This window comes from Anser anser (genome assembly GCF_964211835.1).
Source record: "Anser anser genome assembly, chromosome: 8".
Taxonomy (NCBI): domain Eukaryota; kingdom Metazoa; phylum Chordata; class Aves; order Anseriformes; family Anatidae; genus Anser; species Anser anser.
In genome coordinates, this window is record NC_139728.1 from 12,301,561 (window position 1) to 12,314,828 (window position 13,268).

General features: G+C 40.4%; 1 protein-coding gene across 9 annotated transcripts in view; it reads right to left on the reverse strand.

Moving 5' to 3' along the window:
* The window catches only part of RABGAP1L (RAB GTPase activating protein 1 like), a 249,466-nt gene that overhangs the window by 79,891 nt on the left and 156,307 nt on the right, over nucleotides 1-13,268 (reverse strand). For all 9 annotated transcript variants that reach the window (XM_083846183.1, XM_083846185.1, XM_083846168.1 and 6 more), the window contains one exon: nucleotides 367-408. In XM_083846183.1, coding sequence (XP_083702309.1) covers nucleotides 367-408 — 42 coding nt within the window. The remainder of the gene's footprint in view (nucleotides 1-366; nucleotides 409-13,268) is intronic.

Consider the following 13,268-nt stretch of genomic DNA (forward strand, 5'->3'; position numbering starts at 1 on the left):
ATTACAAATACATTTAATACCAAATAATATTCAAGTACTTTTCTTGCGTATTGATATGAAAGAACCCAGCCACAAAAGAAATACGTTGTGAAGTGAATCATAATTGTTTTCTAAATAGTAATTGCACATAAGACACTTAAATCCTGAGACTGCACTCCTTGTTCCAGGAACTTTGGAACATGATTAAGTTTAATAAAAACAAATCTACCGTTAAGTATAATTCTGAAGACATCTCTACCTATGATATTTCTCCTCTACTCCCTCCCCCAGAAGTCCCACCATTATCGTTCCCTTTCAACATGATACATTCAGCTGGAGAAAACATTCCATACAGTTGAATAAAAAAGCTTCTGATCAATGGCTTACCTTTAAGAGAGCCAAGGCTACATGAAAGATTATGTTCATACCCTGAAAAATAAGAAGAAAGATTTCAGTCATTCCCCATATACAAATCTCTTTTCCCTATCACTTATCATTATGTAGCATCTTTAACGAGATACTGCAAATCCCTAGGAAATGCCTCTCTTTTCTCTGCTGCACTTCGAAGTTCATCGTTAAAACCCCAAGGCCCAGCTTCCAAACTCCCGGCTGGGGAAAATAAAGGCTCTTGGGAGCTTTTGGAACCTCACTCTGTAATTAACCAGGTGCCTTGCATGTCACAGGACATCCCTCCAGATTTTCGGTTCCTCCCAATATTTTTCATGAACAGTGCAGAATATTGTCATAAGCAGGTTCTCAAGAAAATGTAATAAGCGTTCTAGATGATAAGATTTTTGCCTAGTAACTGGAAGCCAGCATTAATCAGTTAAAATCTTTCACACAAACTGTTAAAGCAACAACAAAAAAAACACAAGTACAAAATACACCTGGTAATAGCCTAAGTCAAAACCATTTCATAGGTCAGCAAATCAATATCTGCATCAAATAGTCTGCTTTCTGGTTCACAAAAGCTGGAAACACATGTATACAGAAATCCATTCGGTAAATGACACAATGGCAATGTCCAATCACTTAAAAATCAAAGAAAGCACACAGCACTTCATTTACTGACTACAGAGGGGTGAAAAAGACTACATTTACACTTGTTTTACACAAAAATCTGAAATACCATTCCTCCGCTATTTTTCAGCATCTTTTTATTTTGACAACCGAGAGCCTGAGATTTTCTCAGGGGCCAGGGGAGCACACACACTGAAGGATGCCCCATTAGAGCAGCTTAGCTGAAAGTGCTCCTGGGGTCCGGATGTACAGCCGGCCAAGGGCCAGCAGCCCCACTGCTGTGTACACCCCCCTCTGCCTGGCAGTGGCAGCTGTGCCTACCTACCTGGGTTACTTAACTTTATAAATAGCTTCAAGATCATCCAAATATGAAAAATACCACATGCAATTCTTATTTGCTGTGTTATCATAGAACCATAGAAACATTAAGGTTGGAAAAGCCCTCCAAGATCATCAGCTCCAACCATCCCCCTACTACCAATATCACCCACTAAACCATGTCCCTAAGCACCACGTCCAACCCCTCCTTAAACACCCCCAGGGACGGTGACTCCACCACCTCCCTGGGCAACCTGTTCCAATGCCTGACCACTCTTTTTGAGGAGAAATGTCTCCTCATTTCCAGCCTGAACCTCCCCTGGCACAACTTGAGGCCATTCCCTCTAGTCCTATCACTAGTTACCTGTGAGAAGAGGCCGACCCCCAGCTCCCCACACCTTCCTTTCAGGTAGGTGCAGAGAGCAATGAGGTCTCCCTGAGCCTCCTCTTCTCCAGACCAAACACCCCCAGCTCCCTCAGCCGCCCCTCACAGGACTTGTGTTCCAGGCCCTTCACCAGCTTCGTAGCCCTTCTCTGGACACGCTCCAGGGCCTCAATGTCCTTCTTGTAGTGAGGGGCCCAAAGCTGAACACAGCACTCGAGGTGCTGCCTTACCAGAGCAGAGTACAGGGGGACGACCACCTCCCTGGTCCTGCTGGCTACACTATTCCTGATACAAAACCAGGATGCCGTTGGCCTTCTTGGCCACCTGGGCACACTGCTGGCTTATGTTCAGGTGAGCATCCATCAGCATCCCCAGATCCTTTTCCTCTGCACAGCTTTCAGCCACTCTGCCCCGAGCCTGTAGCACTGCATGGGGTTGTTGTGGCCAAAGCACAGGACCTGGCACTGAGCCATGTTGAACCTCATCCCATTGGCCTCATGTCCTTTGTGTTCAGACTGCTGTATATTGCAGTATATCCTGGATTATATTTTACATATCTTCTTGCCTGCTTCTTTAATGGAAAGAGAAATCTTTCTTTGTAACATCTTTCAGAGTAGATATCTAAAAATGTCTTAACAGATTTGCACACAAGTGATACTGTCATCATATACATACAGTGCCTTGAACGGATTTTACCATTAATTAGTCTTGGAAATGCTCCTACATCAGACATAATGAATATTGCAACACAATGAATTACTTTGTAATTTGATGCATCATCATTAGGATAACAAACTGGCTTTTTCCACTAGAGGTCACAATTGCAGCAAGACTGAACCAAAAAAGCGTTCATAGGAAACTTTTTTCCAAAGGGGATAACAAATGTTTCAAATACAATAGTTATTTTGCTCCTTATACTTCATTTTAATAGAAAAAATGTCTGGCTGTGAATTTCAGTCATGACACTGTTAACACCAGAGCACCAGCAGCAGTGAATTAAGTTCACAGCACTCCCACTTCTATTTCGAATACCCACTTGAAGCCATCACTTCATTGTACACAGTCATGACACATTAACAACTATTATTTACTAACAGAGAGGATTCAATATGAGCATTCAATGTATAAATGAGAGTCACAAGTTATCACAAACATTCTGTTTTCTTTCTAACTAACTGGTTGATCAGATTTTGTTATTTTATGACTAGGTACAACGTATAGCTGTTGGATTACTGAGGAATTCATGTCCTGTGTATTTTCTGGCACTAGCAAGAAAAACAAAAAGAAAGAAAAAGAAAACCAAACCAGCCTTCATTTATTTTTTAAATATTTTTTTCTGACTTGCCCGAAACTCACATTGTTCATGAACTCAAACTAATCACACTCCTTCCTGTTTCTCCTCATGATCACTCTTTGTATGGAGAACAAATGTGGCAGAAATGGGTTTCCTCCTGTCTTGAGGATCCCCAGCTCTTTTTCCTTCCCCACCAGGCACCGGGTCGCTCTCAGACTCCCTAATGTTACATTAGATGTTCAACACACAAACACCCAAAAATGAGAAAGCCAAAAGACTTAAGATGTTCACACAGAACTGCACTGGCACCCCGTTACTCCTGAGGCCAGAAAGCAATCTGCACCTTTCCCTTTCCTCCACAGGAGAGGTAACTCCCACACCAAGGCAATATTGCAGAGCAGAGGCAGCAAGTGGTGCAGGCAATGGCAGCTCCATGCTGACCAGCTTGGACTTTCTGCACCTGAAGGATGAATACTCACTGACAGCTGGGTGAATTGGAGGTGGCATCTGGCAACCCTCAGGAAGGCTTCTGCTCAGGTGTTTGGATTTCCAGCACAATGCTTTACATTTCCAGTGCAGCACCTTACCCACCCATTTTAAAAACTCATTGTGTAACCACTGATCCGCATACTTGAATGACTTTTTCCTAGCGCATGGAAGACTGTTCTGATATAGCCAAGTTTAATGATTACGATTATGAAAAAGGAGGCTAGCTCAGCTCGTTTTTTCCACAATCTCTTATTTAAAAGCCTACTTCATTTACAACACACTGATTTATAAGATTCAGCTTTAACTCCTCCATCTATTTTAGAAGCAGAAGTACCAAAAATACCAATGTGTACCAGACATATAAATCATTGCTAGCAATATCCCTCCAGCAATTTTATAATGGAAAAATGAAAGTACATACAAATCATCCACAACTGGGAAAGAGGAGTGAGCCCATATTAAATAAGCTTTAGACAATTACTCTTTAAAACCAAAGGTCCTATGTTTAACCCATTTTGAAGTAAATGCTTTAATGGCATGAAGATCTCATCTTAATATTAAAAACATCCTTGCAAACGTGAAAGTTGTCAATAATTACCTAAACACTCACTTGTTTAACATGCAACAGCCAAAATTAAAAATATTCAGGATTCTAAACCAGAACTGTTATTAGAGCACAGGAACGGTTGGGGGCCTATCATTGTGTCATATCATTCCTCACGCAGCCATTCTCTTCTTTCCCAGCCCGAGGGGTTCACTGATGCTGCGCACGTGCTGGAGGGGTGTACAGTGTGCAGCTTCAGACATGAAGCCCATGGGCAACGGCCCCAGGAACACGGTGTGTGGATATGCTCCTCCACAGCACTTTTAGTTAGCATTTTGCAGAAGGCCCAGCAGCTCCTACGACAGCCTGTCTAGAGGCTTATCTGTCCAGTCAAGCATCTGCACAGTATCTTCTTTCTTCCAACAGGTGTTATTTATGAACCCTCTTAAGCTTGTGTAGAGGCCTCAAGCACTTTCATGGGTATCTTTATGCTCAGGACTTCTGGACAATAAACAAACCCATCTCAAAGCAGACAACTCTCTGCTATTCTGCAGTCAAGGAGGCAAGAGAAATGGAAATGTTCCCTGTCCTGACCCTTGTGCTATCTTACAACCTTCTAAGGCTCCTGCTTATCGTGCACCCGTTTGTTTGAATTTATGTCAAAAGACTGTACTTTCCATCAGGTTCTAGCTAATTCTCATGAGCAAAACCCTGACACCATATCTCCCGAGACTCTAAAAATGTAATGCTTCAACTGCATGATACACGTACGCTGACATTAAGGCTGGCTTAAAACAAGTGGAAATCTTATTATGTTAACTTTCTTCTAGTGAGAGGTTTTCCCCGTTCCCTAACACCCTCTGCAGCCGTGACTCCCTGTGCAGACAGAAGCCCTCCTCGAGGTGCCCTCAGTTCGACTTCCTGTGCGCTTTGAAATCAGGTGATTTTCGCAAAGGCCTCAAAGAGGATTGGAAACAAGGAGTAACAAACAAAAATGGCAAAGAGCCTATTAAAGTGGTCTTATTGGGTGTGATTTGCGACAGAAAGGGTGCCAGTGGCTTCCTGTAGAAGCGAGGAGGCACAGCTATCCATCTGACAGCAAAACTGCCAAGTGACAGGAAAAAAGGGTGTTGAGGGAGCAGCAAACTCACACAGGCCAAACCTCACTGGCCTAGTGCAGGAGACAGAAGAGTTAGGCCAAACAATTTAATCACACAGTATCTAGACAACAATTGCCCAGGGGACTTTGGAATTTATCATGCATTTTAAAGCTTTGCTTAGCTGACAGAAGCCTATTGGCAAGTTAGGCTACATTAAATACTAGCAACGATCCCTCTCCAGCCCAGATCATCTGACAGACCTTCCTCTGGTTACAGGGCAGCACCCCCGCATCATTTCCACAAATAAAAGGAAGTGAATCTCTCCAAAGAATGTATGAGAAATTCATTTAACATGAGCGCCCTTATCTGTGGCTTTGTTCCTAGATATGAGTGACATGTAGCGGGAAGTAGGGAAGATATCGATACAACATTCCCTGAAGCTCCACACCAAGTGAAGAAGAATGTACAAGCACTTAAGCATGGGCTGAGAAGTCTCAAGACTCACACGACATGTCATCAAGAACCAGTTAACCTGTTTTTGTTTTCTAATAACTGAATTTTCCTTTTTTTTAAAAAAAAAAAAAAAAGAGAGAGAGAGATTAGCTATTCCACTGAAGTTCATTTGACATTGTTTCATTATTTGAAAGTGTTTCATAATGATGTGTTTGACTGCACACTCTTTCAAAAGAGCTGTAGAGGGTAATTGGGGTTACAAACTCTAAAGGAGAATTAAAATTCTATTTATGTTTTGGATTGCTTTCAGCAAAACATTTGTTTGGCAACTAATATGTTGAGAATACACAACAAATTTTAGGAATGTCACAAATATATTCACTTTGCTGACACCATAAATACATGCTCTGAAGCTCAAATTTCTCTTTGTAAGTAATGCAGACTTGGAGCACACTCTGCAGGGATCTGCACATTAATTTAAGTCTTTTACTTAGACGCATAGGCTCGTGCATTTATTCAAGTTCAGCAACAAGGCAACTAAAGAAAAGAAAGGCCAACTTCCTCAAATAAGGCACCAGATAAAAGGGATAGTTCTTGCTACAAAGGTTGTCTGCGCCTGTGCACAGCTCATACATGTGCATTTGTGTTCAGTTATGGTTATTGCTTTAGCTACTAACATACCCTCTGAATTATTAGCTCTTGCTAACCTAGCAGATCATGGACACATACAAAAAGAATTGCTAAATTCCACTGGAAAATTACTTCACAATTCTTGCTCTAGTAGGCCAAAAGAAACTTAATTTTCAAATTCTGGATTGATTTCATAGAACTAAAAGCTACAAAAATATGATCTTATTATTGTGTAAAATATCAAGGTTTATATAAGCAACAGACAGCTTTCTTACTAAACAGCTATCTCGGAGAAAAGAAATATTGCAAAGAGATCTTACTGCTAAAGTATGAGGTATAGTTGACTTTGCAAACTGGTTTTCCTGCAGTGCACCCATATATATTGCTCCAACAATAACTCACAGCAGGAAATGCTATAAACATGTAAAAGAAGGAAAGAAAATGCACATTTCTCCATCCTGATACTACAATGCTGTGAATAATACACAAACCCAATTAAAACCAGTTGACTGAATTATTAGATAAGCAGGTACCATGGAGATAATTAAAAATGGTACCATGGGATTCAGTATTCATTGTGCTATTTTTCTGTATTTTACAGCATGAAAAGGCATGTGAGTAATACTACCAGGAAACCATAAAAGTAAGATTTTGCATTAAATTTTCTTTGGTTGGTTGCTTCTAACAGAAATGAATGTGATTTAGGAGTGCTAGTAAATATTTAGATGCTTTGAATGACTTTCACGTAATTTGCTTCTAAGATGTTGCTAAGGCTGGATGAAGGTCAAGAGTGCTATGAGATTAGCCCTTTTTCTGTCCAGCTTCTGTGACTGTTTTCAAAGAACAAACATTACAGCCATGGGATTTTAAGTCATTTCTACATATCAAATTGCTCCCTGACATCTGGCGTTTCTGCAGTGGCATGCTCCTAATTCACTGGCAGCTGGTTATGGGCTGGCAGCATGCCTTCTCCATTTGCTTGACCAAGCCATCCACTAACATCAGGTCCTGGCTCTTCTGGTTTTCAGAGGTTTAAATCGGATGGCCTTTTGACATTCCTTTCCCTCTTTCTTAACCTGATTAATACAGGGACAGAGAAAGGAGCCTGAATCCACATCAGGGGATGGAAAAAGAGACCTCAGATCTCTGATCTGTAGACAGACAGGTCCTCCAACTCTCACGGGGAAACAGGGGATGACCATTAGACACACTGAGAGGAGCAGAAATCTTCCAGACCCCGAGTTTCTTTAGAAGAGACAAGATGAGAGGTTCAGAACACCTGCTGAGATATCTCCTTCCCCTCTGCATGTTCCCCCAGTCACACAACATGACGAAAATGCGTGCCCCCATGCCACCTGATCTCTTTCCCAACATTTGTTATTCATGATGTCCCTTTCCCTGTGACAACACAGCCTTGCCTTTGCTTTCATTGCCCCTCTCCAACATGCACCTGAATGCAAAGTTCACTTTCTGATTTTACGTATTTCATCAAAAAATCCAGCACGGCCTCAAGTTCCAAGTGCAAAGTGACAGAATGTGTTTGGGCAGAGGCAGGCTGCACCACCCTGTCTTTTAAAAACAGTCCCCAAATTAGCTTAGCTTCCTGGGTTTGTTCACAGAATATCACTCGCCTATTTGTGATCCTTTCCTTCAGTTACTTCTGAAGTGCTTTTCAGTACTGCCAAAGCTGCCTAGAATATGCTGCTATTCAAATACAGCAGATGGCACTGGTGTTAAGCAAGCATTATGGAAATTAACCGTATTCCTAGAAAAATCAACCAAGTGAACATCAACTAGTAAGTGGCTAAAATATTTCAGTAGCGATGGGGAAAATAATTCAGAGACATATTGTGATACAACATGAGCTGTCTCACCCCAGTAAGGCACAACTAGGTCATTCACTTGGATCCCTCATCTTCGGCAACTTTTCACCTGCATCTCAGAACAGAAGCAGCCCCAATGTTTTGGGATCACATTTATCAACATCACCAAAAAGGTACCTTCTGTTCACATAAGTTATCTTGAATTGCAGATTGCTTTGAGGCAGTTTTTTTCTTTGCTCATGCTGAGCATTTATCACCAGCCTTGTTATTTTGGGGATAAACAAGCTGCAGCTATGAATGGAAGACACATAAATTATGGATGCTCACAGGAACAGCTGGACAACACAGTGTAAAGGGTTGTGTTAAATCTTGTGGCTCTCCAAGAACCTCTTGAATGTGCTCTATTAAAATACTCTTTTCCTCAATCCACACTTCAATTGTTATAAAATCTGTATAGCTTTAAAAGTTAATAGAACATCTTGTGTTCCCTGTGGCAATATAGAACATTTTGTTTTATACCTCCAATATTTCTGCTTTTGATTGAAATTTTATATCCCAACACCCAATGCTTCTTATGGCCTTCAGTCAGAAAATAAATTTAAAATCTGTATTATAATAATCTGAACATTTTAAACACACACATACAAGAACTTCAAAAAGTTGCTCATCCATAAAACACCCAATCAAATACCACATCCTTTTTTCATTCTTTTTAGTTTATCTTCTAGTACTGAAAAATAACACAGCAGTAGTCATCAGACAAATTAAGCTAAAATTTCTTTTAGCATGGATTTACATAATTCACCTAAATACACAAAAGCAAAGCATCCAGGGCCAGAAAACCTGAGCTAACCCTACTGCACACCCTAGGTTTTTGCAATGAAGATGATGATAACAGCTGATATGTCAGCAGATGCTTCTCGATGCAGAAAAGTCATTTCTATTCCCTAGATAATCAACTTAAAATTCCTTACCTTTTTCTAGGCTATGGATCACCTTAATTTTCTAGCATTCTTTTGTCTCACAACATTTAAAGTAATATCTATTTTAGGAGATAAGAGACTCCACAAGCTGTATGTATAGGTACATGTCATATGATTTAAGAACACTGCACAAATGTAGCTATGTTTTTGTAACATTATTCTGGGACATGCTCCTTAAAGACAACATTTCAGACACTAATAGTCTTGATATATGTCATTTTAAAAATAAAGACTTCTATATAGCAACTTGTGCCTCACTATGTGGAAGGCCTTAAATCAACTAACTCATGCATGCTTTCTTCCTCAGCATAGCAAGCCCCAAAGGTAGCACACCGGTGTTACCCAAGTGGACACACGTTCAAATCCGAGTCTCTCCCATCTGCAGCCTGAGACACAGCCCACTCTCCTTCACCTTAAGCCACTTAAAACCCAACTGTAACAGCCTCAGAAAGAAATCCTTTCCAGTCTCTTTGCAAGAAGGAGCAGTGGCTGATAAAGACTTCCAAAAGGAGACTTGGCTCCCCAGCAGCCATAACGCAAGGAGCACCGGGCAGGAGGAAGGACGCAGTCTGCATGCCAGTCACATTGTCTGCATTCAGAAGAAGGAAAACAAACAACCCCCCCAGCCTTTTCCAGCTCACACATATGACATTGACTTTACTTTTGTAAATAGCACAGGAATAATGCGGGAAGTTTCAGCACAGATCTATATCTACTCATTACTTAGCTCTTGTTTTTAATGTGTTTTTACTGAAATAGATTTGATTTTTAGCAAGCCCTGTCAGCTGTGTTGTAAGGTTTATTAAAACTGTCACAGCTTGAAGGGTTAACAAATGCAAACAACATGACAATGATCGTTAATTCCAAAAATTTTCCAAATCTTTCCCTGTAGGTCTACAGAAGATAAAGATCCAGGCACAATATTTTACTTAATTCACACTTCATCTGCATGTCAAATTACAGAGGAAGTGGGCTTGTTCCTGACTCAGTTCCTGAGAAAGTTTAATAAATTAAAATGTTAATCTGTTCTTTCTCAACTCTGCTGAAGGGATCACAGAAGTATCTGGCAGTGACAGACACAAGCCAGCAGCCCGCTGGGGTACCCGCTCTGCAGTTAGTACGAACGCGCAGCGATGGCTGGTCTTAGCGTCTGAGCGACTCCACACGGCTCAGGGGGTCCTGGTACACCCCTTCTTCAGTAAGGCACACGTAAGACAGAAACCACATCCTCAGTGCCAAAAGTTATACGTTGTCTAAGGTTTTCATTATTTCATTACAAAGCAGTGCTCCCAGGCACCACACCTATATAACACAGGCCACAGTTTCACCATCAAGAGATGCTCATTTACCAGCAAGAAGGCATAATTTAATTTCTATTTAAAAATAAAATATAATAATATAATAAAAGCCCACACCCATTAGCCTTAATCATCATAGGTAGTTTCTCAAAACTGATTATAAAAGCCACTTTATACAAAATTCAAAATGTGATACTTGATAAACAAAGACTAACATCTTCCACCGTGCTGCTACGTAGTCCTGGGAAACGCAGTTTCACTTCTCTGATACTAGTTGTATAGAGAACATTGAATTATTTAATATTCAAAAGTGACAGATAACCAGTTGCTTCCTCTCCTATTCAGTTCTGATCATAAAATCGCAGCTCAGTAGTCAAACTATTAATTTTTGTAACAAGACTATATAATTACTGACACTATAATATATAAATTTCTGTACCAGCCTCAAAAAGGCACCATGCTTGGTTTTTTTATACTCCTTGAAAGGAAAGATGTACAATCTTGTGTATTTTATATCTTCAGGAACTGCACACAAAAACAGCCAGATAAAGGCAGGTTACCAATAAAGCTTCAAAGTTCCAGGTTAATAACCACGTAATAACCAAATAAAACCTTGAGCTTGTATGTGAATGTGTGTGTGTATGTGTGTCCATCCATCCCCCAACTGATCTGAGTATTTTATTTTCATGAAATTTAAAAAAATGCATTTAAGTTGTCTGCCAACCATTTTTTTCTCCTTTCTGTTTTCTCCTTTTCTCCTTTTTTTCTCCTTTTCTTAATGTCACTTATTTAGTGCTTCTAAAACACGTATTTTAATTCTGAATTGTAAATTTTAAAATGCAAAAGAAAGTTGAACGTTAAAAGTTAAACAATTTAAAATTTGCAGTAAAAAGAGGCAGCGAAACAAAGCAGACTCACAAAGTGTTCAATACCATAATATCACATTGATAGATAAGACCAAAAAGTCCACATAGCACTTGGATTTTTACCATAAAGTTACTCTTTAATGCAAATAGAAATAGCAAAAGTAGACTAACGAAGTGTTGAAACAGGCAGCTAAAAGGAGCCTTGTGGAAAGATCTTCAGCTGATGCTGACATGTTCAAATTTATCTGCGTAGCCAAGCTCAAAAGCAAGCACTTTGGTAATCATATAAAAGCTTTCAACTGGATCTACAGTTGTTTTGTTTTTTTTTGGTTTTTTGTTTTGTTTTGTTTTGTTTTGTTTTATTACAGGCAGTCAGACACGAAGTATTAAGCCTTATAATATGCACCGTGGCACTATGGATTACCAGCCTGCAAGCCCAAAATTTTCTTCAAGTTGCTGTCCAAGGAAAGACAAATCACTTCAATACATTTCCTTCTTGGATAACCCTGGGTGACAGACTCTGTCCTACAGTTATCAAGGCAGTATTCTAAGGCCACTGGAAATTTGCGTAATTTGGGGGTTGAATGACATCTTCAACAGCTTTAAAAAATGGCTTAAAAAAAACGTCAGAGGAAGACAACAGGATGAAAGAATCATGTAAAGGTCACAGCAAGTCCTAAACTCCTACGAATTTGGGCTATTTATTTATTTATTTATTTATCAAGTCATATTTAAGTTGAGAATGATGAAAAGACCTTCAATGTAATGGCACGCACTTTGATGTGATTTTAAAAGTTTCTCGATTATTCTCATATCCCAAAGTAGCAAATAGTTCATGGGCTGCCACATCCCTGGATTTGGTCTTGCTCAGGAGGGCCACGTCCCAGCTGGGCTGCTGCCATCCCACAACACAAGCAAGGGAAGCACATGTGCCCACCTACCCAATCCTCTCTGGATTGAGAGTTAAAAGGTATCTGTAATGATCAATGTCACTCTTCCAGCCAGAGTCAAGAACTAAAAAGACAAATCTCATCCAAGAATTCCTGGATGACCCAAACTGTCCATCCACAACTCAAGTACTTTTGTGGGCGCCAGAGAACCTCCCTTGGGATGACCAGTTTGCAGCACCCAGGCAGCAATGGTTTAACTTTTTTTCTTCCCCCAATATTTTTCTTTCATAGGAGTCACATGTGATGTAAACAGTTTGTCAGTGACAGACAGAACAGAGATATGGAGAAAGCACAGCCAGGAAGGAAACTGAAGCTATTTAAAATTCATCTGTATTTATGAAAAATTAATGAGAAGGCTGGAAGCTTATTTAAAAAAAAAAAAAAAAAAGACTTCAAAGACATTTTGATTTTTTGATTTGTTTTTTTTCCAGAAGAATATGCTCTGGTGTTAGCAGCCGCAACTGTTTTTTCTCCTTCCAGTTGCTGGAATTACAGGCATGCTGTTTGTTCAGAGATAAAGTAAAGAGCAATTTAATGCAGACCAAAATTATTTTTTGACTGCTCCTTCACTCCTTCTGGAGGCTGACTGGACAGACAGCTTCACAGTATGATTTTTTAAGGAATGATTCCTTGCCTATTCTGTCTAGTCACAGAATCACACAGAATCACAGAATTGTAGGGGTTGGAAGGGACCTCGAGAGATCATCGGGTCCAACCCCCCTGCCAAAGCAGGTTCCTTAGAGCAGGCTGCCCAGGTAGGCGTCCAGACGGGCCTTGAATATCTCCAGAGAAGGAGACTCCACAACCTCCCTGGGCAGCCTGTTCCAGTGCTCTGTCACCTTCACCGTGAAGGAGTTCTTTCGCATGTTGGTGCAGAGCTTCCTGTGCTCCATCTTGGGGCCACTACCCCTTGTCCTGTCCCCACAAACCACTGAGAAGAGGTTGGCCAAATCCCTCTGTCTCTCACACCTCAGGTATTTGTACACAATGATGAGATCCCCTCTCAGTCTTCTTTTCTCCAGGCTGAACAGACCCAAGTCCTTTGATAACATTTTCCTTCTACGATGAGGACCAACTAGATTTTTATTTTAATATAATTTTAATCTAAGCTTCTTTCATAGATTCTCAGAACTAAC